The 24,449-nt window shown below is 37.9% G+C and overlaps 1 protein-coding gene across 3 annotated transcripts in view; it reads right to left on the bottom strand.

Annotated features, from left to right (window-relative positions):
• Positions 1-24,449, bottom strand: part of dtx3lb.2 (deltex E3 ubiquitin ligase 3L b, tandem duplicate 2) — a 92,714-nt gene that overhangs the window by 41,650 nt on the left and 26,615 nt on the right. For 2 of the 3 annotated variants that reach the window (XM_065273037.2, XM_065273038.2), the window contains exon 3: positions 12,647-12,899. The exons of the other annotated variant lie outside the window; for it this stretch is intronic. In XM_065273037.2, coding sequence (XP_065129109.1) covers positions 12,647-12,899 — 253 coding nt within the window. The remainder of the gene's footprint in view (positions 1-12,646; positions 12,900-24,449) is intronic. 3 annotated transcript variants of the gene reach the window in all.

The following is a 24,449-nucleotide window of genomic DNA, read 5'->3' as shown; positions in this document are numbered from 1 at the left end:
GTTACTCGGGGGATGCCAGGCAAATCAGGTAAACAAGCTACAGCTGGTTCAAAACGCCGCCGCAAGATTGCTTACTCGATCTAAAAAGTATGAACACATTAGTCCAATTCTGGCATCTTTACACTGGGTACCAGTTAAATATCGCATACAATTTAAAATATTACTAATCACCTACAAAGCCTTAAATGGCCTAGCGCCCTCGTATATTAAAGAACTACTATCAGAATACAATCCACCACGTAAACTGCGATCACAAAATTCGGGTTACTTAATTATCCCTAGAATATCAAAAGTGTCTAAAGGTGGTAGATCCTTTTCCTACTTAGCCCCTAAGCTCTGGAATGATTTACCAAATAATGTTCGAGTATCAGACACAGTCGAACAATTTAAATCTAAACTTAAGACGTTCTTCTTTAACAAAGCATTCACATAGAATGTCCAGTAAATGTACTTTTCCCGCAGTAGTTATTTTGTCTAGAACAAAGCACTCACATACCTCATATGGGTAATTTACTCTTGCCGCAATAGTTAGCCTGTCTGGAACCGAGCTGAATTAAACCACTATAATGTATGACACTTGCATTACATGCGAACGGCCCCTACGCTAATAGAATTCTGTTTTTGTCTCCCTGTCTCGTCCTCGACCCTGAGGACAATGAGACAAACAGACACAGTTCCTGTTGCTGTGAAGGTCATCGCACCACTAATCTACTGGCTGTCCTTCAACGTGACGCCCAACCGATGCGCGGCCACCGGCTGAACCAGTTTAATCCGCTGACACGCTTCCTATCCCTACTGTGTCTATATATTATAAATATAAATATTAATTTCTCCCTAGGGTTTTTTGTCCTTCTAGGAGTTTTTCCCACCGGGTTTTCTCCTAGGGGGTTTTTTAGTCCCAGGGAGAGTCAGCCAACTTTGGCTTAACTTAGCACTTTACTGTATATGTTACATTATTAATATGCTCGCTTACACGGTTTTTTATCCTTAGCCGCTATATTCTACTTCTTATACTATGTATTGATTTTCAATGTTCTCCTCTACATCTACTCATGTAAAGCTGCTTTGCAACAATTAACAATTGTGAAAAGCGTTATATAAATAAAATTGAATTGAATTGAATTGAATAGAAGAAAAATAGAGTGAAGTTACATAGCACATTCAATTTTTACACTCTTATTAACCCCGGGTCCATTGGACCCGAACACCACATATGTAATATAAATGCGTAGGGGGGTGAACAGTGTACAGTCATTATAAATTTGTTTATTTTTATGTTCTTTATAGAAAATGAGCCAAGGCCAATGAATCTGAGGTTGAAACAATAATTAATTGCATAATTTTTCTTTTAGTAAACATTAAAAACGGATCCCACAGACCCGAACACCACACAAGGGTTAAACTCCTTTGATTTTGTTCAGCATGTACATTTTCCCACCCACTCAAAAGACCACACTTTTGACCTTGTTTGCACTACAGGCATAACTCCATCTGATCTCTGTCCTAAGGATCTTTGTGTCACTGACCATAAAGCTGTACTGTTTAATATTGGTGTTCCTGAGCCTCATCGTCGCCCCCGTGCTTTACGCTCTATCACATACAGGAACACAAAGAACATTAACACAGTGGAGCTATCTGACACACTACAATCTCAACTCACTGAAAAGTCACTTTACATGTGCCCAGACGATCTTGTCTCACTCTATAACTCTTATCTATATGATACCCTAAATAATCTTGCCCCATTAAAAACACACACTGTCTCATTTCTACGCTCTGTCCCATGGTTCACACCAGAGCTGCGCAAAATGAAGGCAGCTGGCCGCCAACTGGAGAGACTAAGCAGAAAGACTGGCCTAACGGTCCATGCTCAGGCACATAAAGACCATGTTCTGGCCTACAAGGAGGCTCTAAATGAGGCTAAATCTCTACATTACTCCACCATCATTGCCAGAGCCCAGAATAACCCTAGAGCTCTCTTTTCAACTATAAACAACTTACTCCAGCCCAACAAATCCTTTCCACTTACTACGTCTACTGATCTTTGCTGTGAATTTCTTAATTTTTTTGAAGGTCAAGGCCTGCCTACCGGTGCTGTGTCCCCTCATTGTTCACATTATAAATTCTTCCCTTCTCACTGGTTTTGTCCCTCACTCTCTCAAAACTGCAGCTATCACTCCTGTACTCAAAAAGTCTGGAACAGCTACTGATGAACTTCAAAATTATCGTCCCATCTCAAATCTGCCATTTATTTCTAAACTCCTTGAGCGCACTGTATCCACACAACTTCAAGAGCACTTGACTGTTTATGGCTTATGGGAAGTCTTCCAGTCTGGTTTTAGGGCTCAGCACAGCACAGAGACTGCCCTAGTCAAGGTCGTAAATGACCTATTCATTGCGGCTGATACAGGCCATGTTAGCATTTTATTACTACTGGACCTCACAGCTGCTTTCGACACGGTCTGTCACAACACACTGCTCACCCGGTTGGAAACACTTTTGGGTATCACTGGCATTCCACTCTCCTGGTTTAAGTCATATCTCACAGCCAGGGAACAGTTTGTCTCCATAGGTAATTTAAGGTCCCCAAGTTCACCCCTATCACATGGTGTTCCCCAGGGTTCTGTCCTAGGTCCCCTGCTCTTTGTCATCTACATCCTACCCCTTGGTCATATTCTACGTCAGTATGGTTTAAATTTAATTTTTTTTTTGCTGATGACACACAAAACTATATTCATACTAAGCCCTCCCATACACTCCCCCCCTCCAATCTGGTCGCTTGTCTCGATGCCATAAGTAACTGGATGACACAGAACTTTCTTAGATTAAATCATGACAAAACCGAAGCCATACTCATTGCCACCCCATCTGTTCTGAAAAAGCTAAAACAATCTCAGTTATCCATCCCTGGCTATTTCACCACCACAACCTCTGAAGTCAAAAACCTAGGTGTCATAATTGACTCTACCCTTTCCTTTGACTCCCATATCAAATACATCACTAAAACGGCTTTCTTCCACCTCAAAAACATTTCGAAACTTCACCCATCCCTAAATCATTCCACTGCTGAAACTCTCATACATGCCTTCATAACCTCCAGACTCGACTACTGTAATGCCCTGCTTTTTGGTGTCTTAGCTAAGAGATTAGACCGGTTACAATACATACAAAATTCTGCTGCAAGAGTTCTTACCCATACCAGGCCCTGGCAACATATCACTCCTATCCTCCATCAATTACATTGGCTCCCTGTAAACTACCGTATTTAATTCAAAATAATCCTTCTTGTTTTCAAAGCCCAACATAATTTTGCACCCTGTTATCTTTCAAACCTCTTGACCCCTTACCAACCAACATGTAACCTACGCTCTGCTGATGCCCATCTTCTATCCACTCCTACTTCCCACCTCCGTTCCATGGGTGACAGGGCTTTTAGTGTGGCTGGTCCCAAACTCTGGAATTCCCTCCCACTTGCATTATGGCAAAGCACTTCATTGTCCATGTTCATTTAAATCCATGCTAAAAACTCATCTTTTCACTCTTGCTTTTTCTACATACTCATAGTGGCACCACTGCCTTCTTTCTTGTTCCTCTAATTTACATCTTAATATCTCTATTTTATTTTTATTTCATTGCCAAGGTTGTCTCTTTTTGTTTGTATTACTTATGTTACTAAGTGTATAGTGTACATGTACTGCCCCTGTATTCTGCTTTCTTTGTTGAATCTATCACTTATGTTATTGTCATTTTATCTGCTTTTATATCTTTCTCATGTTGTTTTTATGTCTTAATTTTATATTACTGTACAGTGTCCTTGGGTGACTTGAAAGGCGCTTTAAATAAAATATATTATTTGTATTATTATTATTACTAAATAATTGCATCGCATGTAAACAATATAGCAATGTATGGAATCATATTACACAGTTAACATAGCAAATGTAACTGAGAATTACTGTGTCTAAACTAAGGTGAGTAGATTTCGTGGGTGCAGGTTTGAGTGCTGCATAGGGTGGCCATTCATGCCAGTTTCGCCGGACACGTCCCCGCCAGGATTTCGGGTGCGTCCTCCGGAAGTCCTGTTGTACGTCATCGAGGTTCTCATATTTCAGTTAAAATACATTAGAAAATTAAGATTTATTTCTTTTAAGACATGCAGTCATTGTAATTTCATTCTTACATTGAAATGTAATGATTGCTTTTCTGAAAAAGAAAACCATGATGACATATGCATGTCCGGCAAGACTGGCACGAATGGCCACCCTAGTGCTGCAATACCCCTTGATATTAAGCGTACCAAGTCAAAGACAGCATGTGCCAAATCTGCCGAAACTAAGATTGAGATGTTCTCATTATGCCCATTTTGCCACAGCCAGTTAAAGTCATACCTGTATTACCTAAGCCAGTTCTAACCATGCCTGTATCTAAGATGGCCGCCACCATGCCTGTCTCTATCAGGGGGGCAGGGTTTCATATTTTATTGAAGCTTCCCCGGGCGCCTCCATTGATTAGCGGACCCCCACCTTCTTTTAGCCTTCCATTGACTCCCATTCATTTGGGCGTCACTTTGACAGCGAATAACTTTACATCTGAGGCGTTTAAAGACTCCTTTGTCCATTACTTATTTCTAAAGAAACACGAAAATGTATAAAAGTCTCCATTACCTTGTATATTATGTTAGGGCCCAGCAGAAGCCGATTTTGTAAAAATAGGCTAACAATTGCGTCATAACCTGCGACTCTGTGTCGCACAGTAGAGAAATTACCATATGGAAAGGAAGGGAAGCTCGCAGGCAACTCGCAGGCAATCTTTTACTGTCTATGAGGCAATCGGGTGGACGTGGAGGCATAAAGTCAAGGGAGAAGCCCATAGAGGGTCCATAAAAGTGGGACAAAATTGATCAACAACGTTCCTTTTTCTGTCTATGGGTGATTCAGATTTCTTTGGCACAGCTATAAGAAGACTTACAATTTTCAGACAGGTTGCTCACGTGACATCTATGTCATCAAGCTCAGTTTGAGTCTGCGCAGTACGCCGACCCCCAGGAAGTTCAGGCTTTCAATTGACTTCACTTTTCTCCACACCTGCCTTACCAAGCGTTCCAGTCTCCTGTGTTCTTGTATCTTGTATTCTGTATTCATGTTCATGGTTTTGACCCCTTGCCTGCCTTTTGGATTACATTTGTGGATTACCCTTTGGATTTGTTTGCCTGCCCTTCTGGGATATTTTGTAGCCGGACATTGTCATACTCAATTCTAGTCAGAATTTGAGTCTGATACCGCTCCATTGAGCTATAATTATGAGGCGTGTCTCAACCGAAAAATGCCTCTTCCCTCAATTGGATAGACCTATGACCAATCAGAACAACGGAGTGTGTGACGTATGTTGAAATGACGTCTTTTGCAGCCTGACCGAACTGCTAGTTATTTCGCTACAATGACACTAACATTGTGATTATACTAAGTCTGAGTTAGCGAACGTACATCAACACCTACTATGTTTACAACATTTCATTTATAAGTATTACACAACATTAAGTATTTACTAAGTCATACAGTAAGACTATCTCTTACCATTTGTACATTAGGTGAACTTCATCCACGACAATACCCATTACGTTTGCTTGAAAAATATCGGAGCCTATCATGTCCCTCCACTTATTCAGCAGCCACGATTCCGGGGTTCCGAAAAGAAGCTGGCAACGACCGCTAATTATATCCATCTCGTTGTGCACGCCGAGTTGCATTGCCATGATACCCATTTCAGTTGCTTCTTTAACTTGGTCCTCCATAAGTGCGACCAACTTTTGCCGAATCCCGTAGATAGGACGGCAAAAACATCTTTCCGATCAACAAATGCCTTGATCGCGTTTCTCTGTTCCTCTTTTAAAATCAATGCTCTGTCGATATCTTTTAGAAAAGACTCAATGTCAGAATGCACACAGCTGTTTTATGGGATGTTTTATTAAAAAACAAAAAGATATCTACAAAGACGAATTCTAACTTGGCTCTATAGTGTTCTATCTGCATAAGCTAATCAGCACATCGAATGCACAGAACAGGACCAATGAGAATCAACTGTATGAGGTGGTTTCTCAGACAGGGATTAGTTTAAGCCAGAACTAGACCTTAGTTTCATTAGGAAATTTAACTCGTTTTAACAAACATGCCTTACTAAAAACATTACTTGTGTGCATTTTGAGCAAAACAAAGGGCACTGATATATTTTAAGATTTGTCAGTGTAAGTTGTTTTCAGTTTGGACTAGGGCTGTCACTTTTTATTCGATATTCGAATATGCATTCGAACATGACGTGAAATATCCGTATTCGAACTATAAATAAACCATCCGGTTTTTTAAATGCCATGTGTAGCGCATTTTTTACAGTAACACCTCGTAATAGGAAGGAGGCTGAGAGTGAGACTGACGACTGCAACTGTGCGCAAGAGAGGGAATCAAATGGGATCAAAATGAACCTCATGTGCATGTCAAGATAGAATTATAGTTTGTATATAAAATGACATATTGTTTATAGTGTTAAATATTATAGCAGAATAAAAAGCTTCACTGTAAAAAAATTCCGTAGAAATTGCAGCAGAGTTGCCGGTAATTTACCGTAGATTTACATTTATGTTATTTACTGGCAAGAGTTCGTTCAAAGTTAAATGAACATTAAACATTTACAAGTCTTTGTCTTACAGAGTAAAACTAAAAAAACATTATCAAGCAAAACATTCTGGAAAACAAAATCTGAAGCAAAAACCGAAAAAGGTTGATGATGATTTCTGGTCCCCAGAATGCTTTGCATGAGGCTGTTGTTGTATAGTTTTATTCTGTAAAGATAAAGACTTGTTAATATAAAAATTTTACTTAACTTTGAACAAACTCTTGCTAGTAAATAACATAAATGTAAATCTACGGTAAATTACCGGCAACCCAGCTGCAATAACATTGTAATTTCTACGGAATTTTTTTACAGTGTTGTGTTAATACGTTCGCATTATGAAATTAGCATGTATGAAGATAATTTCATAATTTTTACAACGCAATGTAAACTTTATATTAAACAACAACAGCATTTGTCTTGTAAACGGATTTGAAATGATCATGTGCTGACTGTCGCGCGTCACATAGAGACGACAAGTGAGATCTGCTTAACTCAGCGGTAAGTTTAATTTCATCTCAAGTATCAAAGGGTTTGTGCTCTCTATCATTGAAAACCGGCAAGTAAACAGCACGCGCAGGGTTAATGGACTTGTGAATGACGGCTCACAAATGCGCGGGAAAGGCTTTGTATTTGTGCTTGTTGTCAATGACAGTTCTGGTCACAAACACGCTCAAGCGCGGGATATGTGTGCTTGTCAATGATGGGCATTAAATCCGCGGAATTCCACGGAGTTTTCTGCCGAAATCTGTGGGCGCGAATTCCGTTTGCGTCTGCCTAAATACTCCTGCTGCTATTTAAGTTGTCACGTTATTGTTTGTAACTATTCTGAGTAATTTTTTTATATATTTAAGTTTGTTATTCATAAGTTGATAACCTGCTGTTTCAAACATTAAGTAAAAAAGTAATCCAGACAACCCTGTGTATGACTGTTACTGTTAATAATTTTGTGATTGAATCTCCATTACGGTGGGGTTTTGATGCGCGTGGGGGGGGCGCCTAGATATTCGAATATATTCGGATACATTGCATGATATTCGAAATCCGTTCGAATTTGATTTTTCTCAAAAGTGACAGCCCTAGTTTGGACAGCTCTAAGTCTAGGACTAGTCTAATCCCTGTACGGAAAACCACCCCTATATACAGGGATTAAAGTGAAAAAAATTCTTCTGACTGAAATTTTTTTCAGGCCAAGTCATATTCCTTTAACTTACACTTTATGTAGGCGAGACCAATAACATTTTAAGGGGAGATTTTTTTGCCATTAATTCCATATTAAAGTCTCCTGTAGTATATAGGTAGCTGTAGTTTACAGGGATTTTCAGATTAAGGCGAAACAGCTAAATAACTCACTATATAAAAAGAAAACATGAATATCACCACCTTTAATTAATCTTTTATTAATTATTAATTAATTAATTGTAAATGTATTAATTTGAGCATTTACTAATATTTTTTTAAAATCAAAGTTGAAACTGTTAACATTAGTGAATGCACCATGAACTACCGTCAATTACTGTAATGACATAAACAAGAATGCTTATATACTCTATATTTTCATTGTTTGTTCATGTTATATAATGCATTTACTAATGTAAACAAATACAACTTTTTCATATCATATTATTCAGTACACAAACAAATAATCCAGGGTCTGTTCTGTTCACAAAACAGCTTACAGTCACAGCTTTTATACAGTAACGTTATGTATGAATATAAACCCTGAACGAGTAACTCGAGTCAAACTAGTGTACAATAAGCACAGGATGTCTGTAACCATAGTGAAAGATGTAAAATGAATGACTGTACCTTTATCAACAAATTATTATGTTACAATAGAGGCAGCGCTGATGTGCTATTTTGTGCGCAATGTTTCTGCTGTTTACTTTATCCTAAGACCTAAATGGCCGTGTTTATATGAGAATATTTGCAAAGACGGGATTTTTGACGCATATGTTTATTTAAGGCCAATAAAGCGGCAAAAATACTCACACAATGAGAAGCGAATGCGCGACTTTGCGTGCCCATCTGACACAGAAACAGCGGCCGCATTTTGCACTGTTGTTTGACTTTGAATGGCTTAAATCACTTGTTTTTAAACTGTGGTGCTTAAATATGTGTACAAATGTTAAGTTTTTGTGACCACACGCAAATGCAACTGCAAGAACCGACATGTGGTTGACATCAAAGTCCCGCGAGAGCATTTCGGAAGCAGTCTCCTCTTATGATTCCTCGAATCGCTCTCATGGGATTTGGATGTCATCTGCCTCCTGGTTCTTGTGGCGCCACATGATGTTTACCCACGAGTTTAACAAACCCGTTGTATCAGCCACTGGTTAGATCAGCAGTCAAAAACGGGACGCGGGTGATCACGTACGGGGGAAATCATTTACCCCCAAAATACAGCACCCCTAGTCATACTGTGCAAAGACACGCAAGTTACCTGGCTTTTTGGTTTAGCCCACGAACTGAAAGCCTTGCCAATCTTCATCATTTCGCTAAGTCAATCTCCAGGTCTTTTACACCTTTATCGATCTCCAAAACATCGGAGCCTTCCTGCATTATAAGTTTGTCCATGCTAGCTGAAATAAAGTTTTACCTCAGCTTAACGTGATACAGCCAGAAAACCCGGAGTGGATCCGGTGCGTGGTGGTTACAGAACGCTTACAGTGGAGAGAGGAACGTGATTTGGCTCCACTCCAGGCTTTGATCACATCCCACTTAAAAAGGTGAATACACGACTCGTCTTTATGAAAAGTGAATTTAATAATTTTTCAATTGACGGAAATCCGTCTAGCGACGGAAAACTTTTATCCATGTATATATGTTGTGTCGCCGGCTTTTTCCTTGAAGACAGGAAAGATCACAGACACAAAATATCTGTGAGGATTATGGCATGCAATGCAAAGTTTTTAAGAAACCTTAAGATTGACAATTTTATTATGATCTTGTCAAAGACAACAGCCTGAATTCCAGGCAAGTTCAGTCGTTTTTTGTTTTGTTTTAGGTCTTGCTGAGGAGATTGTTTTCATAGTTAAAAAAATATAAAATTGTCTCATGTTCATCTTTTAATGTTTAGAAAATTTTTGATTCCACAGCAAACCGAGAAATTTTGACTGTATTGTCCCAATACTTATGGAGGGCACTTATACAGTATGTATGTGTAAAATACACAAACAGCACAGATTACTTTCGACAAGCACAGAATAGACAAGCATTTCTATGAAATTAACTCTAGTCTCAATGTTGATGTATACAGCTTATATCAGACAAGTAAACCGACAGAGTTTTGCATTCATATGCATATGAAAGTTAACTAACCTTTGAGAATCTCCTAAGATGGTCTAAGGATATCAACAATTTGCAGGTACATGTAGGGATGGACAATATGGTCAATATTCCTATCGCCGGTATACTTCTAAATTTCAGTCGATACGGTATAAATCTGATAATGATATGAATGATAAAAAAAGTCTTGGGATAAACTGCAAAGAATGCCCACAATAAATGTATGTACCTACAAACTTGTGAAGTCTATGAAGCCTCCTCCTATAAAACAAAATAATAATAATATTTATTCTTCAGTCACAGTATTAACTTTCATAGTTCCATAGTTTTGTTAAATTTGCTATTATATAGTAATATGTGAAAAAAATATTAATAAATAGCCTAAGTAAATGTGACTCTAAAGCTTTTGAATGGTAGTACGCTATTAATATTACATAAACTAGAAAAATTGATATTAAAGCTCTATTTGTAATTGCATAGCAATCTATATAATGATACATTAGATACTAGCATACTACATTATATTATATTTATAACGAAACGAATGTCATAGCTGCATACATACTTTTATCTTTAGCACATTTCTCATCTTTCCTCTTTTCTAACATGGGCATCTGATGGTTAAACCTATTTTTCTCATCCGTAGTTCAGGTTATGTTGCATTACATCTCCAGTTCTCCCGCCCTTCATGGTGTCGTCATTGGAAGCTGTGACTTGACGTGAACTTACAAGACACCTCTTTCTCTTACTTCTAAGTGACAGCTTTTCTCTGGGCAAGTCCCAACCTGATTCATTGGTCGCATAATAACAATCATATGATTTGACGCAAGGTACAGATGAGCGATTTTAATCCAATCAGGCATTACATTTTCCTCACTGTCCCGGTAAGCGGCGCTTGGTTGCTTACCTACAAAACACGCCACGAGAGTGCGCTTTGCAAGGAAGAAGCACCTTGACCCGCATTAAAACGTGTTTTTAGACGTGACATGCAAACGGCCACAGGACGGTGTAATGTATATCGAAATATTGGAAATGTGTTTAGAAACAATACCACCGTTATTTAAAAAATATATACACAAAAATATATTAATATTGAATAATTGTCCAGCCCTATTTACATGAAATACAAACTGATTTTAGACAAAACTCAAATTTTCTTATGTTGTGAATCTCATGTCACGTGTGTGTTGTGAGAAGCACTTACATCATACAGTACAGTATACAGCCAATCAGACATCAATCATCAATGTATTATCTTCATTCTGTGCTTTAAGATACAGTATTTCTGGACATTGCGTATGTCTGACGAACTAACAGGTACACATGGCGGGTACACATGTAAAGTTTTGCTTTTAAATAGATATAGTTGATTCATATCCAAGTCATCCAACATGGATTTTGTAACAAAGCACAGTGTAACAAAGTAAAAGTACAAATTTTTCATAAAAAATATACTCAAGAAAGAGTACATGTAACAAAGTAAATGTAGCGCATTCCTTACCACCTCTGATGATAACTTAATGACACTTTCTCATGTGTCTTGTAGTAAATTCTTCATCGCTAAAGCAGTGGCGCAGTGTAGCCCCTCTGCTGGTAAAAATAATCATTACATGATTGCTTTAGTCTGGTATTTCGCACACTAATTGTTGATTGGGTTTTAACAGTCTACTGGTATTTGTTCAGGGCGTGCTGTAAAATGGGCCATTTTTTGGTGTTCTGCCCCCAGAAAACAGGGACGTCTTGTCACCTTAGTTTAAACACCATGTAACTTAAGCAAGTATATCCATCTTCTCGTTTCTAAACAATGTTTTTTTTCAAACCGAAGCCTGCAGCCTGCGGAGGTCGCTTATGCAAGCTGCATACAGCGCAAGTCATAAGCATGATAACAAATATAAATGAGAATAAATTACTTACTTAAGGAATAATATCCTCCTCCAGTTGGTCTTGATGAAGAAAGGTGAACTCTTCTTTACTCTTCCTTATTGTCCAGACATAACTGAAGATCTTCCTCACATATGTCAATAATGTTTATCATCCAAACATGCAGTAAAGTCTTTAAATCTGATAAAACTTTATGCATTGTTTCAAATGGTGGCCTTCATTTTCAAATGAACAGCGGGTTCATTTTACAGATAATGAGGTCAGCCAGGAAAAATGGTACTTCGCTTTACTTTAATACAGATTATATAAAAAGGCAATATTGTTTTCAATTGTAATTAGTTTGTGTAAAAGTAGACATATCAGGCTTTCTTTGGCTATATGCATCATGTTTGTGTGACTTTTATTCGCGGGAGTTTCAATAGATTTTTGTAATGTGTTTTGAGAGATAGGTGGCAGAGACAGAGATGTCTGTAAGCACACCCTTTTTTAATTTGATAAAAACACAAATATTTGTGAGTTGTTATTGTGAACTTACACAAATAAAAGTAGACAAATGATGCCTAACATGTAAGTGTATGATTTTAATGATGGATTTTTTTAAGTTGATTCTGCTTTGATGCTCTGCTTTTGATTGTCGTCTATTGAAATAAATCGATGATTGATGATGACACACCTCAAAACGCGGCCCAGCATTTTTGGACACCAGGGAGTTGAACTTCGAGCTGCAATTTTTTACAGTGTGTGTAATAAATGTGGCAAAATACAAAATAAAATGATAGACTAGCACCTATAAGTGAGCTACAAAATGTGTCACCTTTTAATGGTAGTATCTGCACGTCTGCAATGCGTTGGTCAAGATCCACAAGAGTAACACTTTGCACTTCACATTTTCCAATGCCTTTGAAAAAATCCGAGCTACACCAGGACTGGAGGGCTATATGTAATGAATTTATCCATCTATCTGAAAGTGGTTCCATCCAGTCCACTTTGACTTTAACTTTAACAGTATTCAGTGGCACAGAGGGCGCAGAGGGTTGTGGTCTCTCATCATCTGCTGTATACATGTCCTGTTGTAGAGAAAACATGTGTGAAGTATAATTTTATAGTGGTTTTTCACACATATACTGCATTTTTATGAAAACTCTCTTTAAAGGCAGGGTGCATGATTTTTGAAAAACACTTTGGAAAAGGGAGTCGGGCCGACTACCAAAACACACTTGTAGCCAATCAGCAGTAAGAGTGTGTCTACTAACCGACATCTTTGCCTGGGTTGCAAATGTGTGGGGCAGGTCTATCATATTCTATTTGGGTTGGGGTATTTGTTTAGATAATTTCAAATGTCAACATTGGCTTTTAGAGATCATGCACCCTGCCTGAAGGTTTAGATTTTTTTTGTGATGCTAGTTGAAAATCTCTTTATATCCTTTTACTGTGCCATGGCCCAGTGTAAATATTTATGTGCCCCAGCATAAATCTCAAGTTTAAATTTTAATTGTCAGTGTATTGATTAACATTGATTATCATGACACAAAACAAAAACAAAAATGAATCGATTAAGGTCAGTGTTGTGTGTAACGTTAAAGTAACGTAACTACTTTTTTGAAAAAAAGTAGTGTAACGCTTTACTACTGAAAATTTGGTAACGTAACGTAGTTCATTTTCCAATTCAGCCCAACGTTACTTTTGGTTAGATTTGACAGCGACACTGACAGGTCCACACACATGACAGAGGCTCTTATCAGTCTGCAAAGAAATCATGGCAAGCAAGAAGCAGCTGACGCTAACTTTTGAGGGATGAGGCATCTTAAAGGTATTGCGGAGGATTTTCTTTTTACGGGTGGATCATCAAGACTATTGGTCCTCCTAGTTGTAAATCAGGAGTGTTGCGCAATTGCATTTTTTAAAAAAGTGGTGAAGGCGGTCCTTTTCTAAAATTTGAGAAAATCTTCCGCTACACATTTAATTTTAATCAATGTTTTATCAACCAATTGCCTGATTTTAATAAATAAGAAATAAATTAAAGAAAACGATTCAGCTTCATATTTATGTTTAAATGAAATAAATTTTTTTAATCATAAATATAAAACTAAATTGTTTTCTTTTATTTATTTCTTATTTATTAAATTCAAGCAATTGGTTGATAAAACATTGATTGAAATTAAGATACAATTAATACAAAACGAAATTCACTTTAGAGAAAGGTTTCTACGAAAACAAACTTAATAAAGTGGTCAAAATCATGTCTACCCACTCCGTTTGAAGTGAATTTCATTTTGTATTAATTGTATCTTAGCATAATATCTCGGAAGATCGTGCTTGTTAATTAGCTCTGTGGCTATACTGCACTGAAGCGGCAGTTTAAAATATAAACCCAGAATTCAGCGAACGTCAAGAACAAGAAAACGGAAACAACAATCAGACAGAGACGCGGAATTTACAATGTTACACAGAGCATGTTTAAATTTCAATGTTTCTGCACAGAAATACCAACTTGTTCACTTTGTTTGGTATTAATAAGCTGAGCATTGGAGTGCTGGCCGCGGTGCTGAAGACGCGCTCGGACGGAGTACTGGTGGCAGCACAGATATTTACGTGCAACCTATTGAAAACTATTAAAAACTTTTTTTCTTCTATTTAAAAGCTGTAATTTCGTTATTTTACTAACCCCACTAATGACTCCTCCACTTTCCAATAGATTGCACGTAGATATCTGTGTATATGTGCCATCACGCGTCTTCAGCACCGCGGGGAGCAGCCAGCACTCCAATGTGCAGCTTATTAAGACAAAGTTGGTATTTCTGTCCAGAAACATTGAAATTTATACATGGTCCGTGTAACGTAATTTAAATCCCGCGTCTTGGCCTTGTTGTTTTTTTCTTGTTCTTGACGTTCGCTGAATTCTGGGTTTATATATAAAACTGCCGCTCCAGTGCAGTATAGCCACAAAGCTATTTAACAATGAGCACAATCTCCCGAGACACTACAACATGCTACTAATAATTCATTAATAAGAGCTGTTTTCTTGTACACAATTAAATATTTTAAGTTAAATGTACAGTGTTAAAACATGTAAAAAAGACAAGATTTTAACAATGTCAAGATCAAATGCCTGAGTAACAGGGTATTGTGTGTATGTGTTCGTGTGTTTGTGTTTGTTTCCAAAATATTTTCAAAATAAAGAAAACAAGACAAAGCTGTGCAGTTTGTTTCTGTGTAAGTTATGAACAAAATGATTGGAACACAATTGTGATTCTGTGATTCTAAAGGGCACCAGGTGAAATCTTGCCTAGCCCTTGTGTGGTGTTCGGGTCTGTGGGACCCGTTTTGAATGTTTACTGAAAGAAAAATTATGCAATTAATTGTTGTTTCAACCTCAGATTCATTGGCCTTGGCTCATTTTCTATGAAGAACATAAAAATAAACAACTTTATAATTAATGTACACTGTACACCCCCCCTACACATTTATATTACATATGTGGTGTTCGGGTCCACTGGACCCGGGGTTAATAAAAGTGTAAAAATTGAATGTGCTATGTAACTTCACTCTGTTTTTCTCCTACCTGGGACTCATGTGAGTGCATGAGTGTGTTTGTATACATGTATGTACATATGTGATGGATGCATGTCAGAGTTTTCTCCTTCTGCTTTTGCTGTAATGCCGCAAGGATACAACATGTTATATGCCGTGCATGAACATTTGTCTGTACCTACTGTCCCAAACACTTTACCTTCTGTCTAACAGGAACCATTCTGCATTTTACCATTATAAAAAATCCATAGTTTTATTGTAGTAAAAGAGTAGTAATCATGGTTATTTGGTATATTGATTACCATTTGTAAAACCATGGGTTTACCACAAAACCTATGGTGTGTGTACCTGCTATTTATCACGTTGTGGGGACCAAATGTCCCACAAAGATGTGTGTGAGAGAGAGAGAGAGAGAGAGAGAGAGAGAGAGAGAGAGGGAGAGAGCGAGAGAGAGAGAGAGAGAGAGAGAGAGTGAATAATAGAGAAAAAATATTATCCATGTATTTTCATCATTCTAAGTTGTGGCCAATAGCAACACATTGTACTTCAATGTGTGTGGACCAGATGGACACAGTATATGTGTATAAAATGCAAGAAATGCATACACAACACAGCTACACATTAAAAATTTGCTTCTTATGTGTTGTGTTGGCTGGCATGAACAGGTTATGTGTTTAGTGTGGATGATGTCTTATGATACGGCATCTGTTCAGTTTGGGGCCTGTGCTGTGTAGACTGACACAAATGTGTACAATTTCAAAAAGTTCAAATAATTAAACATCAACAGTGATGAAAAACTTTTTTTCATTTATACTTATTTAAGATAAATATGATTTTTCCCCCAATATCTGGATCAGAATAGAATTTTCTTCTTTTATTCCATATTACCACAAAAACGAATGGCACTTTAGTTTATAAATAGTCCTCTACCAGTGGTAAATGTCCAATATTAACCATAAATTCTGTCTATATTACTTGCAATAAGGCTAAAGTTAACATCTGTAAACAATATTACATAAATTTGTATGACTGCATTGATTTAAGATACTAATAATGCTCTGGGTCCACCAGACCCACAAACATCGTCTAAGTAACAAAAATACGAACACCACACAAGGGCTAGGGCAGCAAATTGGCCAGGGCCGGCCCTGCACCATCAAGTGCACTAGTGGAAAGGCTGTTCAGCCTGGTAGGTCTTGTGCTTACCCCCAGAAGAAACAGACTTTCAGATAAATTTATTTTGAGACATATGACTCATTTTGAGGTTACCATGTTGTTCCTAAGGAACTTATTGATACTTTTTTATAATAAAGAGCACAAAAGAAATACCTATTATGTCCTCCATAGTATAACTTTATTTAGGCCTACACATTTAGAAACAGATATTGGGTTCTGCCCAATGTCAGGCAACATAAAAGTAACGTAAAAGTAACGAGTAACGTAAAAAGTTACTTTCCAAAGGCGGTAACTAAGTAAAGTAATGGATTAGTTTTTTAAAAAGTAACGAGTAACGAGCAAATACTACTTTTTTAAAGTAACTTCCCCAACACTGATTAAGGTACACTATTCAAACATGATGAGACTAAAGTGAATTTATAAATAATATCTTAATCTTATTTTGACTCAATCATAGGCATGGCTCCTGTGGCTGGACATCTGTTTTTTTTGTGCAAAGCAGGGAAAGAGTAGCAGACAGAAAAGATGATGAGTTTGAGGGATGTCCCGATAAGTTCTGGCTTGTATAATGTAGAGCTGGGCAAAAAAAAAAATTGCCTGCGATTCTCATGCGTCTCATCAGTAAAGCCAGTTCGGTGATTAGTAGTAAATCTGTGTGGGGAGATGGGAACTCCTGGCGTAGCCTATCACAGAGTAGGCATACTGAGGAGCGCGAGGGCCGCGTGAGGAGTGTAGTAGGAGAAAACACTAGTTGAGACGAGAGTTGGAGAAAAAGATGGATTTAGTTTCAAAACCAAACGCTACAGCTGCAGTGTGGGAGAACTTCGGATTTAAACCTAATGACCGAGGTGAACCACTAAACCTGAACGACTGTCGGTATGTCGCATTTGTGGTAAAACCGTAGCACATTAAAGCGGCAACACGACAAACATGCATATGCACCTAAAACACAATCATCCGGCGCAGTTTTCCCAGCTGGGAAAACCTACTGCTAAAGTTACAGATGGGCCGTCTACTCCTTCCCGACAGTGCCATTCACTGGGGCGTTTAGTCGACAAACAAAGTACAAACAAGACAGTGCAAAATGGTGTGCAAAAATCGCTTCATTGCTAAAGAGATGCTGCCCTTTAATACCGTCGAAAAGCCGGCATTTCGACGAATGCTGCAAACATTTGACCTCCAGTACGAACTGCCTGGGAGAACATACGTGTCACAAACGGCAATTCCACAACTGTACAATAGCATGAAAGATGACATACTAAATGAGATCAAACTCTGCCACTACAGATATGTGGTCAAGTTCAAACATGACCCCCTATATGAGCTTGACTATACATTACATAACTGCTGACTGGACCCTGCACTCCAAGTGTTTAGAGACCAGATATGTCCCAGATAACCATACAGCTGACACCCTTGGAGAAAACCTGAAGTCTGCTTTAGCAGACTGGAGACTGGATGAGCACAAACTTGACCGCATCACTACAGACAATGGTGCTAACATTGTTGCTGCAATAAGGAATCTTGGCTGGTCATGGCTCATTTGCTTTGGCCACAACCTCCATCTCGCTGTGTCCCATGGTCTGGACAGCAACAGAGATCATAGGACTCTGTAAAAGTTTGGTCAACACATTCAACCTGAGCTGGCTTGAGAGATGAGACCTGAGGAAGGCACAGAGTGAGGCTAATCTCCCCCAACACAGTCTAATATTGGTGAGTGAGGTTTAATTCATTGATTAGTTTAATTTGCAACACAAAATATTTGAAGAGTTTGGTAACACTTTATAATAACCATCATTAATAGATGGTAAATTGATAGTTAATTAATTGTCATTTAACTGTTAGCAAACAGTATTTTTTACAGTAAATTATAATGAATAATGTTTACTAATTATTAGTAGTGCTGTAAATTAACAGTTTATTGTAACACACATTATATCTGTCATAAAATATTTTAGGTATCAGGTAATGAATAAAAAAATGTTTGTCTGTAAACCTTTAAGAAACCATTTTTAAAACATCTATAAACATTACATAGGCAGACCAGATATTCCTAACACTTTGTTAACGGTTACTAGTTGGTTTGTAAACTGTCTATAAACATCATCTGGATGGTTATTATAAACTTGCAACAATGACTATAATACCTTGTTATTACCAAGAGCTTTTTTATTTTATTGTAGCCTGTAGACCTGTAGAATAACCTGTAGGTATCTAGTCTTTTAGTATGCACTGGCATATAAACAATGTAACATACAAATTAATAATGATAAATAATGTAAATGTAAAAAAATGTAGTATTTGTTTAAGAATGTTGATATAGACTAAAGACTAAAGAATACAAGAACAATATTATCTTTCACACAGGATGTTGTTAAACGATGGGGCACTAAGCAGAAGATGGTAGAGAGGTTGCTGGAGCAACTCCCAGCCATAAGACATGTCCTGGTTGAAGACAGAAAACATGGCCACCTCAACCCAACCTGGCAGGATGTTTCTGTGTTGGAGTCCATCAACGCAGCAATTTAAAATGTCTTCCAGTTCCAGTATTTACATATTGTTTAGAAATAAAAGTTTATAGATCTTTGAAAAGGTGTACCTGCATTATTATAATGGTTCCGGAACAACATTATCATCTACTGAAATAGATTATGGGACAATTTATCGTCTAGCAAAATTTGTTATCGTGACAGGCCTAGATGAGACGCATGAGAATCGGAAAATCGCAGGTGATTTTTATGCCCAGATCTAGTATAATGCCCTGGGCGATAATCCCATCAATCCACCGCTTCCACACCTGCCAGTAAAAAAGCAATATTCTGTGCTCACTTTAAAGAAACATGACTTTTTGGGACTTTAGCTTTTTCACGGTATCCCCCAGAGTCTTTTCATCTCTGTGCATCCCATAACTCTGTCTGACACACCCAACGCTAGCCTAGCTTAGCACACAGACTGCAAGTAAATGGCTTCAGCTAGCATACTGCTCCCAATAAGTGACAAAATAATGCCAATTGTTTTCCCATTTATATGTTGTAATTTGTATAGTCACAGCGTGTACAAATAATACGGTCATATGACACACACCCATCTTTTAACCGTATACATACTGGGAACTATATTCTCAGAAGGCGAGGCATTGCTACTTAAGCGGAGTGATTTTCTCACAGCACAAGCCCTGTGGTGAAGAGCAGACAGTTTGCGCAAATGTCATGTGTAAATGTAATGCATGTGTACTTTAAGTCAGACTTGGTGACTGCAGCGCTTGAGCTCTACGATCTGATTTAAAGATTGCTTTCTGCGATAAGGACTGCTGCGTGAGGAAACCCAAGTCTCCAGGTATTCGCTAAAAAAAGGTTTCCAACAGAAAGCAGAAGAAATCACGCATAAATGATTTTATCATTTGCATGTGTTTTTAAACCTTGCAAATGTTAACATGCAAGCGAATTTAAACAATTTGAGCGCAAGATGTTAAAGTGGGCTGTTTTCTGTGCACACAGAACATGGCACAGACACAAATACATACTCAAATGGACACACACTTATAAGCGCATGCACATTTTTTACTTTTTCCCCGCTTTAAGAGTTATCTTGTCAATAGAGTTTTTCTCAGTCGCTTTGGTACATTTCTCAAATAAGAATTTAAATTCTCAAACTACCTGTTCAATCATCGTGTCACTTCTTCACATAAAAAAGTTTCTCATTTCTTTGAAGAAGTTGCAAATGCTTTGGTACATCCATGCGAATCATTATGTAAAATTCTCTGCTGTTTCCTACAATATCAATTGCTTTTGTCATGTTGACCAAATGTATTATGATTGGTCTCTGTTAAATAGTCTCACCCACCACAACATTTTGACATTGGTTATAAGCCTAAGTCTTTACATGTAAAATGGTTGAACAAGTTGTCATAATATTTCAAGCATATTTCTATACATATCCATTAGACTTGTTTTCTAAATCGGTCCCGAATTATTGGTACATTTCTCCCAGGTGAATCTTGACTTTCTCTAACAGACAGGAATGTCAGGAGGTGTCGGAAGACTTCACTGTAATTCTTACAGGACTGCCTGTACTGTTTTGGCTAAGGAGATTGTCAGAGGCGTCATGCCCATTCAAATCACTTGCCCCCTCATTTTTTTGAGCCAAATGGATTTTGCATGCAAAAATCAAAGATTTTGTTTAATCTGTTTAATATGCAAAAGATTATTAATTCTGTGCTGCATCCTTGTCACTTTTCAGAGATTTTTGCCATTTTGACAGTGTTTTGATCGTGTTAAATTACTTTATTCTGGCGGCAGGTGCTGCAGACAGCGCAGTCGCAGACGTCATTATCGTCTGAGCGCACTCACGAGCTCTTTGCTGTTGCTACTGCATTTTGCTATCTGAGGAATTTAAACGTGTAAGAAACGCTCACAACATTTCCGAACCCCAGTACGGTAATGTGCAGTTAACCTCCTCTGTGTAGAGTATGCGTCGATCAAGTCAATTACGTAAATATGTCGATTTGCGGGAAATGTGTTAATGCGTCGCACTGTTTACATTTATCATTTGAAACGATGGCTGCTTCAGCTCCCGGTGATACGGTCAATCAGGCTTTAAACCGAAGACCCAGAATGGGGTCAAAAGTTTTGGAATTCTTCAAGCAAAGACCAATTAAAATGGTGCTCTGCACATTGTGCAAAATGGAGATGGCGTACCACAGTAGCACGACATCCATGCACGAACATCTTAAACAAAAGCATCCTGGCGCTCTCTGACCTCAAAACAACGAGACGACAGCGTAAGTAGTTGGAACTATTACTGTATGTTTTTACACAGCAATAGAATGCAGGCTATATGTTGTGCTTAATACAGCTGCGTTTACATCTTTATTTAAAGGGGCGGTGAATTTGTCGATTTTATTGTTTTATACTGTTGTTTGATGTCTACTTATGATGTTCGCGTGGTTTTTACATTCAAAAACATCAAAAGCAATAAGTAATAGGCTATTTTGTAACATGGATTAGTGGCTCTCTGGAAAAAAGCTTTGTTTGAAAGGGCGGGCCGCATTGAAGACCTGGACCTAAACGCCCACTGCTATGATTGGACAGCTTCATTCCCTGTCATTACATGTGGGGAAAAGTTTTAAAAACATTAATGTGTAAAAATAGCAGCCGAACATATATATGTTTGAGCCACAAAAGATTCTGGGTGCTAAAGATGATACACATAAATGACAATACGTAAAGTATAAACAAAAATTTTTACTCAACATGACTAAATTGCCATATACAACACAGTAAGCACGCATCAGAATCATCAGAATCAGAAACTGCAGCTGATATGTCCTAATCAATAACTTTTTATATTTCTATTGTGCTTGTGAGGTTGCTCTTAGATACGCGTAACGTTACATACCACAATTATATGATAAAAAAAGCTTTGTTGAGTGTTGGACCGTTCAAACACAACTTGCCTAAAATTACCGTATACAACACAGTAAGCGGGCATCAAAATCTAAATTGTGTCTGATAAGTCCTTCTTTATCACTAACTTTGTATATTTCTATTGTTATATTACAGTTGTATTGTTAACTGTTGTACCTTTATTAATCGTTTAATATTTTAAGTAAATTAAAACAGTCAAACATATGTGTTTAGACACGAATGTTAAAACAGGACATATCAAGTAAAATGTCTTACTGTGTATTATACTGTTGTGTCATTTTTGTCAGATCCAATATTAGTGGTGCTTTTAATCACAGTCTCTCTGCAAATCCAGCATCAACTTCTTTACAAATGAATCCGCAGTACACAAAGTAAACAAACTCTACACAAGCCAGCTGGAACTTCTTAAAAACAAACTTTATCCACACATTGCTAATGTTATGTTCTTAGCCTCCGTTATCCGGCGTCTGTGTTCTTCCCATAAACGGTTCTTCCACAACCGAAAATGCGTTTCCATGGTTATCACAACAGATCACCGCGTCAAAATAAAAATCTCTCAAAATTGTTTTATTTAAAAGTCATTTTGGTTACATTTGGCAATCTTTAAAGACATGTTTACTGATTGTTGAGACACACGTTTGTCACGCGAAGCTGTGGGCGGGCAACCTGATCTCACGAAGTTCTGTGGGATAGTCACGGAATGTTTTTGCTCATTTTTCCGCAGCATTCTCACGGATCTCCGCATTTTTACGTGGCCCTGCTACGGACTGTCTTTTTCCGTGGCATTCTCACGGACTGGTTACTCAACTGCTTTTTCCTATTTTCAAACCATTTTTACTTCGGTTTAAGGTTTAGATTTGGTGTTTGCATTGGTATGTCACTTTAACTATTGGTTTATACTATTTTTTCTGATGTATTCTTTTATATTTTCTAAACTTAAACAATTGTCGCCTGGCGTTGGGGTTAGAGTTGGGTTTGGGTAGGGATGTCATTTTATGTAAATCTAACCCTAAACCGAAGCAAAAATGGTAAGAAAATAGGACAAAACAGTTGAGTAACCAATCCGTGAGAATGCCACGGAAAAAGACAGTCCGTAGCAGAGCCACGGAAAAATGCGGAGATCCGTGAGAATGCCACGGAAAAGTGAGCAAAAAATTCTGTGACTATCCCACGGAAATTCGTGAGATCAGGCTGGGGTGGGGCTACAAAAGTGGTCGTTGTACTTGGATTCGGGGAGGTGCTTCAATTCTACTTTGACGTCATATTTCTCAGAATTCCACACTCAATCGTAATACTGGCTTTGTGCCAAAAACTGTTATATTTCAGTAGCACAGACGTTTTCAGTTCTGAAACTTGCAGGATGTTATTTAAGTATGAAGTATCTTATATAACAAATTATCAAGTTAAAATTTGAGTATTTGATTCATCGCTCCTTTAATACGAACTGCAAGGCGCCTGACTGACGCGACATCGCATCGCGTCTGGGCAGTATGTTGAAACAGTAAATAAAGAGCGGGACATGTTTCATATTAATAAGAAGTTATGAAATACTCTGTTACTGTCACACATGCATGTGCCCGCGTGCACAGAAAGCCAGCTTTACACTAAAGTAACAGCAGCGTAAACACTGTTTTTTAAATATTAGAAGAAAGTGTAATAAAATTGTACATTTACCCAATTTACTTTGTTACATTGGTTTGGATAAAGTTTTGTTGTATTTTTAATAAAAAATACCTTTGCTTTATAGCCACCTGAAAAACATTTCATTTAATTTCTATGGTTAGAATACTGTTGTGACAGTTAAGTTGAAGAGATGTTCAACAGTTACTGTTATCAGTCTCAACAGTGAACTCAGCAGTAATAAACACCTTTCCTTAAACATTTGTAATTATTGTTTTTAGTTAATTAATTAAAAGTTCACATAGATTTCATGTTGAAATGTTTGTTTTGTTTCTCAGGAAGAGGCAAAGCTGTGTGTCCGCTACACCAGCAAAACCAGCTTCCTACACCAGCAAAACCAGCTAAAACCAAGCTGGAGACCAGCTAAAACCAGCTCACCAGCTTATGCTGGTCTTAGCTGGAGTTTTAAGTTGGGTATGAACACCCATTATGGCCGCTGGGATTACTGACAGCATTCTCAACATGATTGCGAAGGATATGAGGCCTCTTTTGATTGTGGAAGGTCACGGCTTCCATGAGATGGTCAGCACATTTTGTCCAGGGAAGTACACACTTCCCAGCAGGCCCCATTTCACTACGTTAATGGAAAATAAATATGAGATGACACTTGAGAAAGTGAAAACTTCACTCAAAAAGGTCAATACACAAATCACAACAGATGCCACTGAGGCATACTTTGGTGTCACCTGTCATTTTATTAATGAAAACTGGGAGCTGATTTCCTATAACCTGACCACAATGCCACTTGAAGAACATCATACAGCTGAAAATATTGCTGGTTGGGTGGAACAAGCAGCAGAGAAA

This window comes from Paramisgurnus dabryanus, chromosome 14 (genome assembly GCF_030506205.2).
Source record: "Paramisgurnus dabryanus chromosome 14, PD_genome_1.1, whole genome shotgun sequence".
NCBI classification, from domain to species: Eukaryota; Metazoa; Chordata; class Actinopteri; order Cypriniformes; family Cobitidae; genus Paramisgurnus; species Paramisgurnus dabryanus.
This window is presented reverse-complemented; position numbering and strand designations above follow the sequence as displayed.